Source organism: Castor canadensis, chromosome 3 (genome assembly GCF_047511655.1).
Source record: "Castor canadensis chromosome 3, mCasCan1.hap1v2, whole genome shotgun sequence".
In the NCBI taxonomy this organism is placed as follows: Eukaryota; Metazoa; Chordata; class Mammalia; order Rodentia; family Castoridae; genus Castor; species Castor canadensis.
In genome coordinates, this window is record NC_133388.1 from 33,994,726 (window position 1) to 34,013,384 (window position 18,659).

The 18,659-nt window shown below is 45.3% G+C and overlaps 1 protein-coding gene across 4 annotated transcripts in view; it reads left to right on the plus strand.

Moving 5' to 3' along the window:
• Dpf3 (double PHD fingers 3) overlaps positions 1-18,659 on the plus strand; it is a 258,438-nt gene that overhangs the window by 89,399 nt on the left and 150,380 nt on the right. For all 4 annotated transcript variants that reach the window (XR_012446106.1, XR_012446105.1, XM_074067621.1 and 1 more), the window contains exon 2: positions 13,778-13,938. Coding sequence is in view for 2 of the 4 variants with exons in the window: in XM_074067621.1 (XP_073923722.1) it covers positions 13,778-13,938 (161 nt within the window). In the remaining 2 variants the exon portion in view is untranslated. The remainder of the gene's footprint in view (positions 1-13,777; positions 13,939-18,659) is intronic.

Here is an 18,659-nt window from a genome sequence, read left to right on the forward strand (position 1 = left end):
GAAGGATGGTTCAGGGGGTGCAGCGTGGAGCTGATGGTGGCTTCTCCCTCTTGGGTTGATGCAATTCTAAGGGGAAAACTCTGAGCAGCAGGACTGGCTCCTGTGCTTGCCCAGTGGCTGTTAGTTATTGGCAACTATTATTATTACTTGAATAAAAATGATTATTGTAGAGAAAAGATAGTGTAACTAAGGGTATAGATGTAATGCAAGTAGTTCCAACCTGTCAATAAAATTACCAGAAGCAGCGTATGGAGAGGTTAAGAGCCCAGAATTTAAACGATCACCTGGTTCAAATCCTAACCTGGTGATGTGCTAAGTGACCTTGGCCAATGGCTTCAGCTCTCTAGATCCCTGTGTCCTCATCCGTGTGGTGGTTGTGGTGTGTGTGTGGGGGGGGGGGGCGACAACAGTGATGGTCCCTTTTCTAGGGTTGTTGTAAAGGTGAGCTACATTCCTATTTATCCACATAGGACAGTACCTGGCCCACAGTGAAGATGACCTGAGTGTCATCCCTGTCACTGAGGATACACCAGCACACACAGAGATATAAGAAAGGATTCTGGTCCCAGCGAACTCACAGCCAGGCCTGGGACACGCATCAGAAGCACCCCAAAGCTGCATAGGAGGCTTGATGAAGTAGTCAGAGGTATCTCAGAGGGCTGGAGTGGGATGGGAAGATTTTGAGGAGAAATGTGAAGACAAGAAAATAAAATTAATACCAACCAGATGTAATGGCATTAGTCAGGAGATGACGGAAACAATGAAATCATCTGCCTGATAGCTTTGTACCTGCGCTTTCTGCACAGCCTTTGAAACTGTCTATACTTGCTCAGGCCCTGCCTCAGCTTCAGGAAGGTTCTTTACCTCTCACGTCTATTATTAAGACCCCCTCCCCCCAAATCCTTTGCCAGCACCTGTGGATCTGGATGGTGTTGAGACCCTTCTACCCTCAATGTTGCCCTAGGGTGAGAGGCAAAGACAGGGTGGACGTCAGAGAGGAAAGGAGCCAGGGAGCAGGGGGCCAGGCGGAGGTGGAGGGCAGCGCTGATGGAATTAACTAGAACCCTGTGCGTCTGGCATCTGGCAGATTCTTTGGGTAAGATAAGTGGAACCCTCTGCAAGATAATTATTAGAGAGCATAAATTCCCCAGATAACCTGTCCTCGGAAGAGATATTGATGACTGTGGGGCATGTGCTGGAGGCTGCTCTCCCCCCACCGTATTGACTCCTGTCTGCAGACCTCCTCTTCCCCCTCCTCTTGCTTCTTTGTTGCTACTTCGCCCATCTCTCCCCCTCCACAGACCACAGCCTTCTGCTCTCATGAGCTCTTCTGGAGCTTTCTTTTTGCTTGCCTTCCAGCTCGCTCTGTGACGGAGGTCCAGAACATAGGATGGCCTCTTGGGTCCCTGTGATCCAGCAGGATTGGTGATAGAGTTGCAGCCCCTGGAGGGAGGAGTTTCCTATCAACAGCCGCAGGTCTTGACCTTTGCTTGGTCCAGGTTCACAGAATGAACACTTACCAAGTATGCACCAGTCAGGATCAGGCGCTGCCAAGGTGGGGACTGTACATTGGCCCAAAGATGGAGAGAATATAGGCCCTGTGCTTAGCGTGGATGGGTAGGTGGTAAGTACCTATAGCACTTCTCTTCCCGTTCAGTCCTTTCTGAAGACCTCTCCTTCTTCAGAGCCTGTGGGCCTCCCAAGGGCCCACACTTAGGCTGAGGTACTGGGGTTTGAACTCAGGGCTTCACACTTGTTAGGCAGCTGTTCTGCCACTTGAGCCATGCCTCCAGCTTGCTAACTTTTCTTTGCCCAGGCTGGCTTTGAACTGCAATCCTCCCAATATCCAATGCCCAAGTAGCTAGGATTACAGCTGTGAGCCACTGTGCCTGACCAGGGCTAATATTCTCTTAAGTATTTGACAAGTTATAGGAAAAGAAGGGGCGATGGGGGTTGGGTATGGGGAAAACGGAGAAGCAGGGTGATCAGAAGTGGCCTTTCCTATCATGTCCTGAACAATTCAGTTCTGGCCCCAGACCTGCACCCTGACTCTTAACCAAGTCAGCTTGTCTTCCTTAGAAGCTGCATACTGCCATCACTGCTCACGACTGTGTGTGTATGTCACCTCATTGTGACCCCAAGCAGCTTGCCAATGGGGTGACCTTATCTGTCAGCCAAGCCAGGCCACTTTTGAGAGGGAAGGGGCAACGATAATGTCACTGGGACCTTGCCGTGGAGCAGGGAGGGTCCTTTCATGTGAACTGAGCCCTGCTCATCAAAGTTCTCTACCTGAGAACTACCTGATGCAGTGAAGTACCAGGTTCCCCGGTGTTTCGCCTTCCTGGTGAAGCATTGGAGTTTGGCCCAGGCACTGACCAGCCTGCAGTTTGGCTCTGCACATATCCTTCATTGGGAGATGGGAGCCTGGGGCCCAGGGAGGTTGAGAGCCTCACTGAAGACTCAGCTGAGGTCGACCTAAGCCCCTTAGGGTGACAGAAAGCAGCACGAGGCTGGGACTTCTGTGAGCCTTGTGTGTTCATTGATCACTTTGGTGGGGGGGGAGGTTGGGGGATGGTGACACAGGAGAGAGAAGGAGACTGTGGGAGAGCCCCTCTTATGCCTGGTATGGAGTGCAGGGAACAAGGAGGCTTTGGTCACCCCAGGGGGAGGGCAACACTCAATTTCCCAGCCCCTCAGAGACAGCCTTGAACTCAACAGGAGGAAATTAAGGCTGGGCCACTGTGGGGAAGGATCGTCTCCCTGCATTGGCCTGCAGTATTCCAGGGAGTCTAGAAAAAAAATTAATTTTCAGTGATGAGGTTTGCTTGCTGTGGTTAACAATAATTATTAAATAGGCAGGGTGAGCTAGTGCTTGCTTTCCTTATTATTAGCTGTATTTATGGGTTTTTTATTAAGATGAACCAAGCTGGGATAATTGGAAAACTATCTGCTTAAGCTATATGACTCTCTCATCTCCTGTTCCTTTTGCTCTCGTTCCTAAGGTGGGGTGTCTGCATTATCCTTGTGCTATAAACCAGGGGCCAGCAAACTGTTCTGATTTGCTTATTTTTGGAGGTGGGATCTCACGATGTATCCCAGGCTGGCCATGATTTTGTGGTCCTCTTGCCTTCAGCCTCCCAAGTGCTGGGATTACAGGTGTTCATCACCATGCCTGGGTAGCACACTTTTTCTGAACAGATCCAGATGTAAATATTTTAGGCTCTTCGGGCCAGGTGGCCCCTGTCAGAAGTACAGGAGTCTCCCTTGTCCTTGAGGTTCCATTCCAAGACTCGCAGCCGATGTCTGAACCCACGGATAGCACTGAACGCTGTGTATACTGTTTTTCCTACACGTATACATATATATCTATGTTAAAGTTTAATTTGTAAATTACGGTGAGCTATTACCAACAATAAATTAGAATAATTCTAACAGGATATTGATACTGTGACAGTCGATCTGATACTTGAGATAGCTACTAAGCTATGGGCTGGTGGACATGGCAGGGGTGTGGGTGGGGCTAGATAAAGGGGAGATTCATGTCCCAGGCCCGATGGGGCAGGATGGCATGAAATTTCATTCCACTTCTCAGAATGGTGTGAAAATTTGGAATTTCCATTGGATATTTTTGGATCATTGACTGTGGGAAGTAAAATAATGGATAAGGGGGAGTATTGTATTCCCTTTAGCCATTGCATCCCCAAAACAGTCATGGACAGTTATTAGTTTCTGTAACCAAACCCATTAGATAAGACCTTACCTATTAGTACAGTGTGTTACCCCTGTACAAATGGAAAAATAATAAATTTAACATTTTTAGAGCAATATGTCTCTTATTTTCTGTAAAATGCTGACTCAACATGGTAAGTTGGGATACTATATTCCAAACTTTTTTTTTTGAGACAGCATCTCACTATGTAGTCCAAGTTGACTTCAAACTGGTGATCCTTCTGCCTCAGTCTCTCCGGTGCTGGGATTATAGGCATGTACCACTGTGCCTGGCTGTTAAGAGTCTCTTGATGAGGTAGAAGAGCTGGGAAGGAAGATGGTAGCAGGAAAAGGTGTGTGAGGAAGGGAGCACTGGGACTTGGAAAAATAGTAATGTGAAGACAGAACAGTCAATTTTAACTTAGGCCAGGCTACCTGATAGTTTTGAGGGCTTACAAATACGTGCTTCCAAGAAAATGGTAGGGTGGAGACAGTTTTCTTAAGGGTCTACCAAGAGAAATTGGGGTGACGCTCAACTTTGTGGCAGGTTAAATGAGACATTGTCCTTCTTTGTTTGGCTGGATGTCCTTAGAAGGGCAGCTGGGGCATGTGGGGCATTGCTCCTGCAGCTGACGTTAACCAGCTCTGACAGGAGGGCAGAGGCCCCCAAGCGAGGTCAGGACCACAAATCCCATCCCGGCAGGTGCCTGATGGGGAGACAGTGCCCTCCGGATGACCTTCAAGTTCCCATTGATTTTCTGTCAAGCCGCTTCCCTGGCCTAGCCTGCCGCTGCCCCTGGCACCACCCGCAGGCTGGGGCTCTGCAGGAGGACATGGATTGGCTCTCGGAGAAGGAATGCAGAGGAGGTGAATTCTGAGAGAGGCCCTTGAAGGGAGGTGGAGTGGGTACACTGGACACTGGCTTTCTTCTGGCGCTGCTGGCTTAGGGGGACTCTTAGTCCTGGCATGTCCCTTTTGGACATAGAGTGACTGGTGTCATCCGTGGCACTGTTTATCTCCTCATCCACAGCCCCTTCTCCAGGTTTTGGGGTGCATGGGTGGCATAATGGGGCCACCAGTGAGATGTACCATGGACTGTGGAATGGGTGGCTAACCTGTCCTGAGTGTGCTGGGCATTTGTCTACCTACATCTTACATCATTTGTTCCATGATAAAGTCTAGCATTTCCATTGCCCAAACCCTAGGTTGGGGACAGGGGATCTGGAGAGACTTGGGCTTGGCCCTTGCAGAGCTTGCAGTGTAGTTGTGTAGAGACAAAGAGAAAAAAACTGATACAAGTAGCTATTATAAGAAGTAAAATAGGATATAAGATAGGAAGGGGTAAGGCACGAGTGGAGTGGGGGAAGGGGTCTACTCTAGATATGGTCAGTCAAAGAAAACTTCTTGAAGAGAAGCCAACCAGAAGATCTGGGAGAAGGGTATGGTAGGTAGAGGAGACAGCATTTGCAAAGGTCCCGAGGCGAAGTCATCATGAATATGGATCCCAGTGGGCAAGAGACAAGATGCACTAGGAAAGGTGAGCCCAGCAAGACAACAGTCTGAGGGCCTGCTGCTGTGGGAAGGAGTTCGGATTTTATTCTCAGGGCAGTGAGAAGATAATGAGGGGATTTAATAGGAGAGAGTGCCATGGTCTGATTTCTGTTTTATTTTATTGATTTATTTGCAGTACTGGGGTTTGAACTCAGGGCCTACACCTTGAACCACTCCACCAGTGTGGGTTTCTTCGAGATAGGGTTTCCTGAACTGTTTACTCAGGCTGGCTTTGAACTGTGATTCTCCTGATCTGCCTCCTGAGTAACTAGGATTGCAGGTGTGAGCCACCAGCGCCCCGCGTTGATTTTTGTTTTAAAAAGGTTGCTGTATAGAGAACTGGCCACAGAAGAACACGTTTGTTGTGGCTGTGTTAAATGCCATATTATTCCCTCTGCTGGGGAGGGTGGCACATGCACCCCCACAGCAAAGGCGGAACTGAGGCTCTGTTTGACCTCTAATCAGATTCTATAGTGATCACACCCAAGGGTCAACATCCGGGTGCTGGGATTTCAGCAGGGACTTACTCTATGAACCAGGAAAACTAAAAATACTTTCTCAGTCAGTGACGTCTCTGTGGTGGGGGCGTGTTTTCTTTCTAGGTATGATCCACCCGAGATAAAGCAGGCTTGGTTTTGTTTCACTTTTGGAAGTTGGTCTCACTCTGTACATTCTTTGGCCTCCAGAGGAGAGGTTTGTTTTGTCATGTCTGGGTGCATTTGAAAGGCAAAGCTTACATATAAGAGGAGCTAAGTGTTTTTTCTCCTGGGGGCACCCTGTTTTCTGGCCCCTCCTCCCCCTATGCACTGGAAGGAATCACACTGCTTTTCTTCTGATTCCTGTCCTTGGTAGCTCCTTGACTTCAACCCTGAGATGCGTATATCATCAGAACACCCAGTGGCAGCTCAGAAATCAGGGCCAGGTTCAATATAAATTCCGTCTTGCTTAGGCAGCTTTGCATAAAAATCCCAGAAATGTCCTCACCAGGGGACATGTGGGAAAAGGAATTTATGGGGTCCACTGTGCTTGAGCATCATTTAAGTCTCGATGGAAGTTTTAGGGTTCAAGTTCTTTATCTAAGGTAGCTTTCACGGGGGATACCCTTGTCCCCATCCCCTTCCTGGGACATTAATGAAGGCAGAGGTCAGAAGTCAGGGTGTTTTCTATACATGCACCTTGACAAGGCCTCTTGGACCTTTTGTTAAGGACAAGGACCTCTGGGGGACTCATCTGCTACAAGTTAGTGCCACCACTTTAATCCATGCCAGCTGCCTAAAAGTCATTTTCCAGCAGGGATGAAACCAGTAGAGTTAAATAAAGTCAGCTAACTGGGCTTTCCAGCTCTGCCATTAAAACATGGTTGCTGAAAAACATGGTGAGGCCCTTTTCCCTTGTAGAATTGGAGCAGCCAGTCTCTTATTTCTCAAAGTCACTGGTAGTCTGATGCCACCCTCAAACTCCAGAATCAGAATCTGCTCCCTAACTGATTTCCTTCACAAAACCAAGTTTGAGACCCACTGCCTAGGCCATTTGGAGAGTGAAGCGATGGCATTCTTTTTTATTCTTTGAGACTATGTAGAACTGTGATCCTCCCTCCTGAGTGTGGGGATTACAGATGTTCATCACCATGCCTGGAGTGCTGGCACTGGGCTTTGAACTCAGGGCCTCACACTTGCTAGGCAGCTACTCTTATCACATGAGCCACTCTGCCAGCCCTGTTTTGTGTTGGGTATTTTCAAGATAGGGTCTTGGAAGCTGTTTCCCCAGGCTAGCTTTGAACCATGATCCTCCTGATCATTGCCTCCTGAGTAGCTAGGATTACAGGCGTGGGCCACTGGAGGCGCCTGGCTTGCTTAGGGGATTTTATTCACCAGGTTGGGTGTTACCCAGTTTTATATGCTGACCAGGTTCCTTTTATGACCACATCCTGAATGAACAATGGGGTTTGGAGGGGGAACCCATGATGGCATTCTTGATAAGCACAGGGGGTGTTTCCCGTGTCAGCAGGAGCTAGGTGTCTCGGGGCAGGTCCCACGTTGCCACAGTGTTCAGGGAACTTCTTATAAGGCTTGGGGCAGGGAATGGTTTTTCTATGGATCCGTAGATGGAGAAAGGAAAATCTCCACAGCTGAAGTGGCAGTTTCTTTTTAAGGGGATGAAGAAATTTGGTGGGATTTGGTGTCATAGGCTATCTGTTTTCGGATACCCAATCCTGTGCTCTGGAGAAGAAGCCAGACACCTTCAGGCACACCCCATGCTCACGTGGAGGACGCATCTCTTATCTGTGATATCCACTGGTTTGCTAGGGACAGCATGGCATGTCAGTCCTTATCAATCACATGCTTCTAATCCCCAGCTCCACTCTGTCCCTGTCCTCAAGACACTCACAATCTAATTGAATGAGGAGACTTCAGGAGGGTGGCAGAGATGGACAGGACTCCAGGAGACAATCAGGTAGCTCCCAGAAGGCAGAGGAGCAAGGCCTTTTGGCAGGACACTTCCTGGAAGAGGCAGGACTTCAGCCAGTCTTGAATTGGCTAAGATCAGCCAGGCTGAGAACAGAAGGCAGGAATTGCAGGTGGGAGGAAGGACATGAGTGAAGTATTTTGTTGGGGTACAGGGGTGGGACCTTCATTTATGCAGGAAGTCAGATGAGGATTGAGGCTTGGTTGATTCATCTATTTGCTCACTCATCATGCAATCCAATATGGCGGGCTCTGTCCAGAGCTTTGAGACAGAGCAGCAAATAAGCCAGATGCAGTCTCTGCATTTAAAGAGATACAGAGAGACGGACAGACACACTCTTTTGTGTTTTCTTCTTTTTTTCTTGCAATACTGGGGATTGAACTCAGGTCCCTTCATGCATCTAGGCAGATGCAGGTGCTCTGCCACTTGAGCCAAATCCCCAGTCTGTTTGCTTTTAATTTGTTTTTTCAGATAGGGTCTTGTGCTTTTTCCCAGGTGGTCTCAGACCGTGATTCTCCTCCACCTGTCTCCTAAGTAGCCAAGTAGCTGGGAAAGTAGGTGTGTACCTCCAAGCCCAGCCCTTGTCTGTTTTCATAGGAGACCTCATCCCATCGTGACAATGCCACCCTCGGTACTCCACCTAATCACCTCCAAAGGCTCCATCTCCAATACCATCACAGTGAGGGTCAGGGCTTGAACACAGGGAGTTTCCATGTGTGGGGTAACACAATTCAGTGTGTAACAAACACTGCACTTGGTTTTCTTTTAAGGGTCTCTTTCAGGAACAGCTCAACTTTGAGGAAAATAAAACAGTTCCCCCATCTTGCCAAATAGTGTCTCCATTTGCCCAGGTGTTACTGAAAGCTAACTGGAAGCCAGAGCTCTCCACGCCCACATTAAACATGTTTAAGTGCAAACAGCAGGAAGTTAGGTGAGCCTTAATGTGTGTCTGTGGGAGGCTGTGGAAGAGTGGGCAACCACGTGAGACTCAGGAAAACCAGGTGTCCAAAGAGAAGAATCTCCCCAGGCAAAGGCGGGACCAGAATCTGGTCCTGGCCAAGGCTTCCCTTTATCTCTTCTTATCTGTTTACATACACAAATAGCAGGCCAAGGTCCTGTTATTGTAGTGAAAGGAGACTTTTTGGCCACATAGTGGGAATGGAGAGAAAGGGACAACTCTCTGAGAAATGAAAGAACTCAGTGGCTGCTGGGATGAAGCCAAGGAAAGGCCCATGGGCAGATGGCACCTGGCCCCCACCAGTAAAAGAATGGAGGCTGGGGAAGGAGGAGGAGGATCCTGGCAGAAGATGAGGAATTTGCTTTGGGACTGTTTTTTTATGAGAGAGGATCTTTCTATGTAGCCCAGGTTTACCTCAAACTCACTATGTAGCCCAGGCTGGCCTCAAACTCAAAATCCTCCTACCTCAGCCACCCAAGTGTTGGGATTACAGGTGTATGCCATCATACCAGGCTGGGCATTATTTGAAATATGGCAGGACACCTGTCCTTGGGTCTGAACAGACAAGCAGAGGGACAGTGAGAACAGGTGTCTTGTTGAACAGTTGGGCCTGAGTGTTAGCTCCCTGAGTGTTATTTCGTGGTAGTGGACAGGAAGCCAGGTTAGCAAGAGCAGGAGATTAAGAAGTGGTGCTGAGCATCCCCGAGGGGGTACACTAGGCTCTGAAAATCACATTTGGAGCCTAGTTGGTAGTCATTTTGGAGAAGTCTCCTTTTTCCTTTTTTGACCTCTGGAATGGGTGTCCCAGAAAGGTCGCTGGCTCCCTCTCTTGGATGGAGCCACAAGGGGCCCCTGCCCCGCTCAGAGACTGCTGGAGCTGAGCCAGGGCTGCTCCAACCACAGGCTGCTCAGAGAGCAGCATTTTGTCCCCCTTGCCTTTCCTGGTTCTGATCACAGCCTGGAGTAGTCTCGGGTCAGTTGCTGATGAGGACATGGCTCTACGCTGACTTGTGCAGCTTCCTCAAGCCTAAGACACCCCTCATCCCCTGGTATCCAACCCTCTAGGTTTGGTATAGACAGGTGATGTCTGAAGCTGGTCCATACCTGACCCAGCCCAAGGTACACTGGCCACAACTCCACAAAATCAGTTATTTGCTGCCAGCCTGTCCCTGTTCCCTCTGCCCCTTGGGACTTTAATGCAAATGTCACTTCTGGGATCCTATCCTTGTGGGATTTTTTTTTTTTTTTTTTTAAGAAATATGGTATTGGAAAGGACATTTGTCCTCTCTCCTGTTTAAATTGCTTTCCACAGGTTTGGGAGAATGAGCCATTGATTTTCTTCTAGCGTGTACAGCAAACCCTGCACAGATTTTGGCTAATTAACTTTTGAAGAAGTGCTGCTTGAATTTATCAAGGAGGTTGAAGTCCTTTTTTCTCCTCCCGTATCTTCAAAAAAGGCTTTTTACTTTTGTTTTGGAATCTTTGCCAACACCTGATCTGTTTAAATGTGACTTCCTTGGAGACAATGGTAGAGGGGTTGTTGGATGTCACCTTTCTGTGGCTTTAGTCTTTAAGACAGTTATTCCAGTCTGCAGAAAGTCTTTTCTGTTTACCTAAGAGAAGTATCAGTCATATAAAGATTACACTGAAAAGTATACATTCCCCCCAGTGTGCCTGTTACTAATTACATTGCATATTATGAAAGTGGAAAGTATTTCAGATGAAATTAATTTTCACCTGGTGTGCTACTTTGTTTGACTTTCTTGTTCTATTTGGTGCGAGGTGCAAATGTTGGCCAACCTCAACTCTTCATTTTCAGCGAGTTCACTTTCTTGTTCTTCTCATCTGGGCCAAAGCTGTTGGAAATGAGTAGCATTACAGGAAAAATTTAATTTGAAATTGTACTCTATATTTCTTTTGTATTGGCTTCCAGAAGTGTATATGGAAGAGACACTGTCTTCTCCAAAAGATGAATTTTAGTAGTTTTCCTTTTCCTTTCTTTTTTCCTTTTGGCAAGCAGAATTTCTGGGTTGGAGTAGTTAACATCTTTTTTGGTGGTTTGTCAAAAAAAGATCATGGTAAACCTCTCTGTCATGTACTCTTGTCAGTTCTCACCAAGGTGGCATGGCAGGCGTAGCCAGTGTGGTTGGTCACTATTTTGTGGAGGGACCTTAGACAGTCTGTGTCATCTTGCCTGGACTGAGCTTCAGATTCTGTCCCAATGAGCCACATTGCCTTAGCAAAAGGAGGCCTTCAAGCTGGTGTGACAGAAATGAACACTGGGTTGAACAAAGTTCTTCATTTTCGATCAGTCTCATGGTTCTTGTTACCAACTTTGATTACATCAATTTATGCGCCATTCTGTTTTATAGCACTTTAATGGGCTTTCATCTCCCCTCCCCAATTCATTTCCAGCTGTGTGACTATTATAATTTGACGATAGTTTGCTTTTGTAACTGGCAAGATACTTTCTGAAAATGCTATAGCTTCCGTGTGAGCGTGAGGATCTTCAGAGGTGACAGAGAAGCAAAGGATCCTCTCCCCCACCCCCAAATGCCTGTCAGCAATTATTTTCAAATGATGCCTCAGAACATCTGGTGGGAAATGATTCTCTCACCAGAAGATATTTGATGCTGGCTCAGTGGCTCACATGGTACTGCACCTGCAAGCATGAGTCCCTGAGTTCAAAACCCCAGTACCCGCCCCCGCCCCCAAGATATTTGCTTAAACCCTTTGGTAGAATTAGATCCATTGATTTAAAAAAGGGGGGGGGGCTAATAGAAAAGTCTATTTAAAAATTTGCTTTTTTAACGAGTGGTAGCAGGCATGTGCAGTAACTGGAACCCTTGTGCATTGCTGGTGATACTGTAAAATGGTTCAGCCACTGTGAAAAACAGTATGGTAGTCTTCCAAAAGTTAAGTATAGAATTTCTATGTGATCCAGCAATTCCATTCCAGTGCATGTATCCCAAAATAAAAATGAAAGCAGGGCTTGAAGAGATATTTGTACACCTATGCTCATAGGAGCATATTTCACTATCATAAAACATAGAAACAACCCGGGTATGCATTGCATGTTGAGTGCATGAGCAAATTGCAGAATATACAACCCATGGAGGAGTACTCAGCCTTAAGAAGGATGGAAGTTCTGACATACACTACAACATAGATGAACCTTGACGATATTGCATGAGTGAACTGTGCTGGCCTCAAAAAGACACATACTGTATGAATAGACTTATGTGAGTGTCATGGTGAATCTTGATTGTTGACTTGATTGGACTGAGAGACGCCCAGGAGATTAGTAAAGCACCTCTGGGTGTGCCCAGTAGGGTGTTTCCAGAGACAATTAGATCATGAAAGGCTCTGACCTAATTGACGGTTTAATCCATTGAGGGATTCAAAATTTGAATTGACTGTGGAAGGTGGAGCCTAGTTGCAAGAAATGAATCACACCTTTAAAGGGTAAATCTTCGCCCTGGCTCCTTCCTGTTACCCCTTTCTTCCTGGTTCTCATAAAGTGAGATCATGGTCCACCATGCCCTTCTACCATGGTGCTTTGCCTCACCATCAGCCCAGCAACAATGGACCAGGCAGCTACGGACTGAAACCTATGAAACTGTGAGGCAAAAGAAATACTTCTCCCCTTAAGTTGTTTTCTCAGGTATTCTGTCACATTGATGAAAAACTGACTAATGCTTCGAAGAGTCAGAGTTATAGAAACAGAAGCGAGAGTGGTGGTTGCCAAGACTAGGAATAGTGGGGAAAGGGAATTATTGTTTAATGGGTATACAGTCAGTTTTGCAAAATGAAAAGAATCTGGAAATGGATGGAGAGATGGTTGCATGACAATGTGAATGTATCTAATAGCCCTGAAGTGCACACTTAAAATGATTAAGATGGTAAATTTTATGTTAGATGTATTGCGCTGCAATTTACAAGGATTGAAAAAAACTCCCAACTTTGCTTTCTTTATTTCTTAAATATTTTGGTTAAGAAAAGCATTATTTTTAACATAGAAACCTCCCCCCCCCTTATATTTTGGCTTCCTCAAATCTACACAGAACCAAAACATAGGGACATTCATGATTCACCTTGCATCAAAATGAGCTACAGCTTCGTTTGCTCCTGTCATCCCTGTGACTCCTCCCCCTCCGTTCCTCTCCTCCACTCCTCCCAAGAGACTTGAGTTTACCAAGTAGAGGTTACGTTATTATTACATTTAGATTTCCTTCTGCACTTAACAGCTTCCACTGTGAGCCTATGCCTTATTTATTAGGTATTTGATCTCATTGATTATACTTTATATTTCATCAATTATATCAGTGTTTTATTTTTGGTCTTTGAGAAGGACCCTGTCCACCACATGTCCAAGGATACCAAAGATTCAGGAACATAAAATTTATAGTGCTTAAGCAGGACACCACCCTGCAAACAAGAAAGATGTATTTGAGTCTTTTGATATTGGGATGGAAATATTTTGCATTCAGATACTATTTTAAATGGTGCTGTTCATATTTTTCATCAAGAAAGATATTTTTTCTTTAACTATATGGTTTTAGAAGATGGGTGTGTGTCCTTCTCCTCCTCCTCCCGCCATAACTGGGTCTATCTTTGCAGAATGTTTTCTTTGTCCTGCCAGGTTTCATTTATGTGGAGTGCTTCTTTTCCCTTGTAGTGGGAATATGGGAGTCTTTGCAGGTTATTTGGGTTTATCTAGAGTGCCTTTGCTAGTGACCTCTGAGAAAAAAGTGTGGCTTATGGTGGGATGTTAAGGACCATGCTGTAGAAGTTTGGGGTCCTGTAGGTTCCTGGCAGAACACGCTTCTTGAGCTGCCTCCCCTCTGGAGTCAGACCTGAAGCTGCCTAGATTGGGGACTGCTCACTTTTACTGATGGTTTGTTTTGGGGCCCTTTGCTCTATGTTAAAGGAGTTTCTAAGTGACCTGGGGGATTTGGACAGGAACTGGAACAGGTAGCCACCTGATGCCGACTTGGCAAGGCTCTTAGTGCTCATGGCAATTCTTCCAGGGAGGACGTTGGGAGACCCCAGTTTGCCCCGGCCTCACTCCTTCACTCTCTTGTCTCCTGGCAGGCTCGGGGACCAGTTCTACAAGGAAGCCATTGAGCACTGCCGGAGTTACAACTCGCGGCTGTGCGCGGAGCGCAGCGTGCGCCTCCCGTTTCTGGACTCGCAGACCGGCGTGGCCCAGAACAACTGCTACATCTGGATGGAGAAGCGGCACCGCGGCCCAGGTGAGCCCTGCCACTGTGCCACGTGCGTGTCCGGCTCCCGGGATGGTGCAAGGACGCCCAGTGTCCAGGAGGCCCTGCCGCAGGGCAGGGTGGGGTCGGGCCAGCGGCACCTGCTGTCCAGAACGCAGCTGCCTCCATAGCTCCTGGCAGGTGTTTGAGAAAAGAGACAAGGGGCCACCGAAGCCGTGGGGCAGGGGGTGAAAGAACGAACTCAGGATATTTGTCCCAAAGAAACCAAGGTGGATACATGAGAGCAATTTTGCACTCTTTACCCTTGGGACTTGGTTACAGGTTGGAAACCTGCAGTCAAATAGGAGTGTGAGGCTAGCTTTGTCACCAAAACTCTGTCCCTTGGGTTCCTCATCTGGAAAATGTTGATAACATTAGGATTTACTATAGAGGGTTTTGTCAGGATTAAATGAAGATATTCATAAAAAGCTCAGGAGTTTAGTGTGTAGTATGTGCTCCAAAAATGCTGGATATTATTGTTGATATTACTGTTAATTTCATTACTACTGCAACTATTATGACAATAGTCTTGTAGGCTTCAGACAACAGAATAAAGATCCATTGTGGAGCTTAGGGAGGCAACTATAGGAACGCAGCTTCTGGCTTTCTATATACATAATTAAGGATTTTTAATTTTGAAAAATTTCATACCCTTGTAAAAATGAAGACAATAGTGAATTGTAGCCTCAACGATGACCAACCAACTCATGGCCAGTTTATTTATTTATTTATTTATTCATTTTTCTTTTATTATTCATATGTGCATACAAGGCTTGGTTCATTTCTCTCCCCTGCCCCCACCCCCTCCCTTACCACCCACTCCGCCCCCTCCCTCTCCCCCCACTCAATACCCAGCAGAAACTATTTTGCCCTTATTTCTAATTTTGTTGTAGAGAGAGTATAAGCAATAATAGGAAGGAACAAGGGTTTTTGCTGGTTGAGATAAGGATAGCTATACAGGGCATTGACTCACATTGATTTCCTGTGCGTGGGTGTTACCTTCTAGGTTAATTCTTTTTGATCTAACCTTTTTTCTAGTTCCTGGTCCCCTTTTCCTATTGGCCTCAGTTACTTTAAGGTATCTGCTTTAGTTTCTCTGCGTTAAGGGCAACAAATGCTAGCTAGTTTTTTAGGTGTCTTACCTATCCTCACCCCTCCCTTGTGTGCTCTCGCTTTTATCATGTGCTCAAAGTCCAATCCCCTTGTTGTGTTTGCCCTTGATCTAATGTCCACATATGAGGGAGAACATATGATTTTTGGTCTTTTGGGTCAGGCTAACCTCACTCAGAATGATGTTCTCCAGTTCCATCCATTTACCAGAGAATGATAACATTTCGTTCTTCTTCATGGCTGCATAAAATTCCATTGTGTATAGATACCACATTTTCTTAATCCATTCGTCAGTGCTGGGGCATCTTGGCTGTTTCCATAACTTGGCTATTGTGAATAGTGCCGCAATAAACATGGATGTGCAGGTGCCTCTGGAGTAACAGTCTTTTGGGTATATCCCCAAGAGTGGTATTGCTGGATCAAATGGTAGATCGATGTCCAGCTTTTTAAGTAGCCTCCAAATTTTTTTCCAGAGTGGTTGTACTAGTCTACATTCCCACCAACAGTGTAAGAGGGTTCCTTTTTCCCCTGCATCCTCGTCATGGCCAGTTTTTATTGTTACTCACCGGCCGCGTTCCTCCCTGACTCCAGATTATTTTGAAGTCAAGCCAGGACAACATATTATTTTGTTTTGTTAGGTATCTCTATATGGCAAGGATTTAAAAACCAAACCAACATATCACTGCTATCTAATTTCAAAGGGACTTTAATAGCACCAAGTTTTAAATTTTATTGCTATTAAATATTTAATATCACCAAATATTTCACTACCCTCTCTGGCTTAAATCAGAATCCAAATAGGATCTCTACACTGCAACTGCTTGAAATGTCTCTTAAACTCAATAGGTTTCTCTTTGCTCTCTCTCTTCTCCTTGCATGTTATTTGTTGAAGAAATGGGGTTGTTTGGACATAGAGTTTCCCAGAGCCTGGATTCAATGACTACATCCTTTGATGTCATTCCTACGAATTGGTAATTAGGTCTAGTGACTTATTCAGGCTCGGTTTTTTGGGCAAGAACAATTCTTAAGTGGTAGAGTGTACTTTTACCAGCCATCATATGGTTCTCTCTCTCTTTTTTCTTTTTTTGGTGGTACTGGGGCTTGAACTCAGGGCCTCATGCTTGCTAGGCAGGTGCTCCACCGCTTGAGCCACTTTGCCAGCTGTTTTTTGTGTTGGGCATTTTTGAGATAGGGTCTGGAGGACTATTTGCCCAAGTTGGCTTCAAACTGAGATCCTCCTGATCTCTGTCTCCTCAGTAGCTAGGATTACAGGTGTGAGCCACCAGTGCCTGACTTGGTTATCTCTTGCTTATTGATGTTTGCAACCCTTGACAATTGTCTAGATTTTTTTATTTCTTTCACTCAAGACTTTGCACTTCCAAAGCGGATGCCCTCTGCTTTACTCTTTGAGCCACACCTCCAGTCCATTTTTCTCATTGTTTTGAAGATGGGGATCTCTTGACCTATTTGCCCAGGCTGGCCTCAAATTTTGATTCTCCCAACCTCAGCCTCCCAAGTAGCTAGGATTATAGGCATGAGCCAGTGATGTCTAGCATTGTCTAGATTCTTATTCCATTGGAAGTTGTGAAAAGGTGGCATTTGATTTGAGACCTTATTATTTCTTCCTTTATTAATTCTATATATTTTGTAAAGAAAAACATCCCTTCATTAAAATTTTGGTTATTATGAAATACAGCTGACATAAAAAGGCAGGATAAATAAATTCTTTTCTCCTTTATTTACCAGCTTTCAAAATAAAGAGTTGGCTTCTGGCATTTTTCAAAGGTGATCCATGATCAACAAACCTTTTTTGCTTGTGTTGCAATACTGGGATTCAAGCCATGCTCCTAGCCTCTTTTTCTTTTTCTTTTCCTGGTAGGGTCTCACATTTTTTGCCTCAACTGGCTTGACCGAAATCTTCCTACCTATTTTTCCTGTGTAGCTGGGGTGACAGGCCTGTGCCACCACACCCAGATTTTTTGTTGAAATGTCTTGCTAACTTTTTGCCCAGGCTGGCCTTCAACTGAGAGCCTATCTATCTCTGCCTCCTGAGTAGCTGGTATTATAGGTATGAGTCATTGTACTTGGCCCAATGCCATCATGGACTCACAGATTTAAATATATTTGTTACAGTTTAATTCATGGCAGCTGTTGTTCTGATTGATGCTTACATTGTCCTGTCATTGGCCAGTAGGGATTTTGAAACATTCTCAGAAGTTTCTGATGGCCTCCTTGTCACCCTAATGTCAGGACAAAACGTTTCAAGCTCACCTGTATGTGCTCTGCCCCAGCCCTGGACAGAGCCATTTGTCTAAAAAACCCTAGTACCTTCCACAGGAAGTGCTATTAGAGACTATAGTCTGTGGTATTCATTGCTTCTGGGTTGGTCATTGCTTTTAGGCCTTTTCAATCAGTGGAACTAAGAAATATGATTTGTTTTTTCTTTTTCTTTAAAGTGAAAATCTATTATGAAATTATACTGATTTTCCCATTCAATTAAGTTACAAGCAATTTGTACTTAACCATCTCCATTTGTATCTCTTCCTTCCCATATCAAAACCCCCTGGATATTAAATGATACCAGTGTACTTACTTCGTTACTTTTCTCCACAATACACACACAATGATATCAGAATAATAATTTTTGTTATTACAATTTTATAATTCTTCTTTCCTTAGTATATACAGTGAAATTACCTTAGGCTGTAGAGTGAAGTTACTCTGTCTTCATGTCACTTGGAATAGTTTTCTCTGTACATAGTTGGATTTATTTATTTCATTTTGATTTTACATTTCAGGGATTTCTGTGTGTGTGTTTCAAAAAATTTCTTCTTTTTTATTTAGAAATTATTATATGCCTACTGGAAACTGCAAGCATAGTACAGAGAGATCCTTTATAGTTTTCATTCCATTTCCTCTAAGATGTACACACATCTCACTATGTCATGCCCAGAAACTGACAGTGGTAAAATGTGTGTGCATAGCTCTGTGCTGTTCTGTCACATATATCATCACAAGATGCAATATTATTTCATCACCACAAAGTTCTCCCTAGAACTACCCCTTTGTAGTAGCCCCAGTGCTCCCTGTCATCATCAAGTCCTGTACCCTCCCCTGTTAAAATACAGCTGTTTGAAGCATTTCCTTTGTACATATTGAGCACTGGAGCAGATAGGGTAATGTGTGCTCCAAACATCTTTATTGCATTTCCTCACAGGTAGACTGGTGACAACTCTTAGTTTTCTTTCATCAGAGAATGTCTTGATTTTTCCTTCATTCCTTTTTTTGTGTGTGTGATGGGGTTTTTTTTGAAATAGGGTCTTGCAAACTATTCGCCCTGGCTGGCTTTGAACCATCTTCCTGATCTCTGCCTCCTGAGTAGTTAGGATTACAGGTGCTGGGTAAATTGAAATTTTTTTTTTTTTGGTGGTCCTGGGGCTTGAACAAAAGGCCCCACGCTTGCATAGGCTTGCTAGGCAGGGGCTCTACCAGTTGAGCCACTCTGCCAGCCCCTTTCCTTCATTCTTGAAGGATATTTCGCTAGATATAAAATTCTGGGTTGAAAGCACTTGAAAAATATTTGCCATTCAAATGGTTTTTCC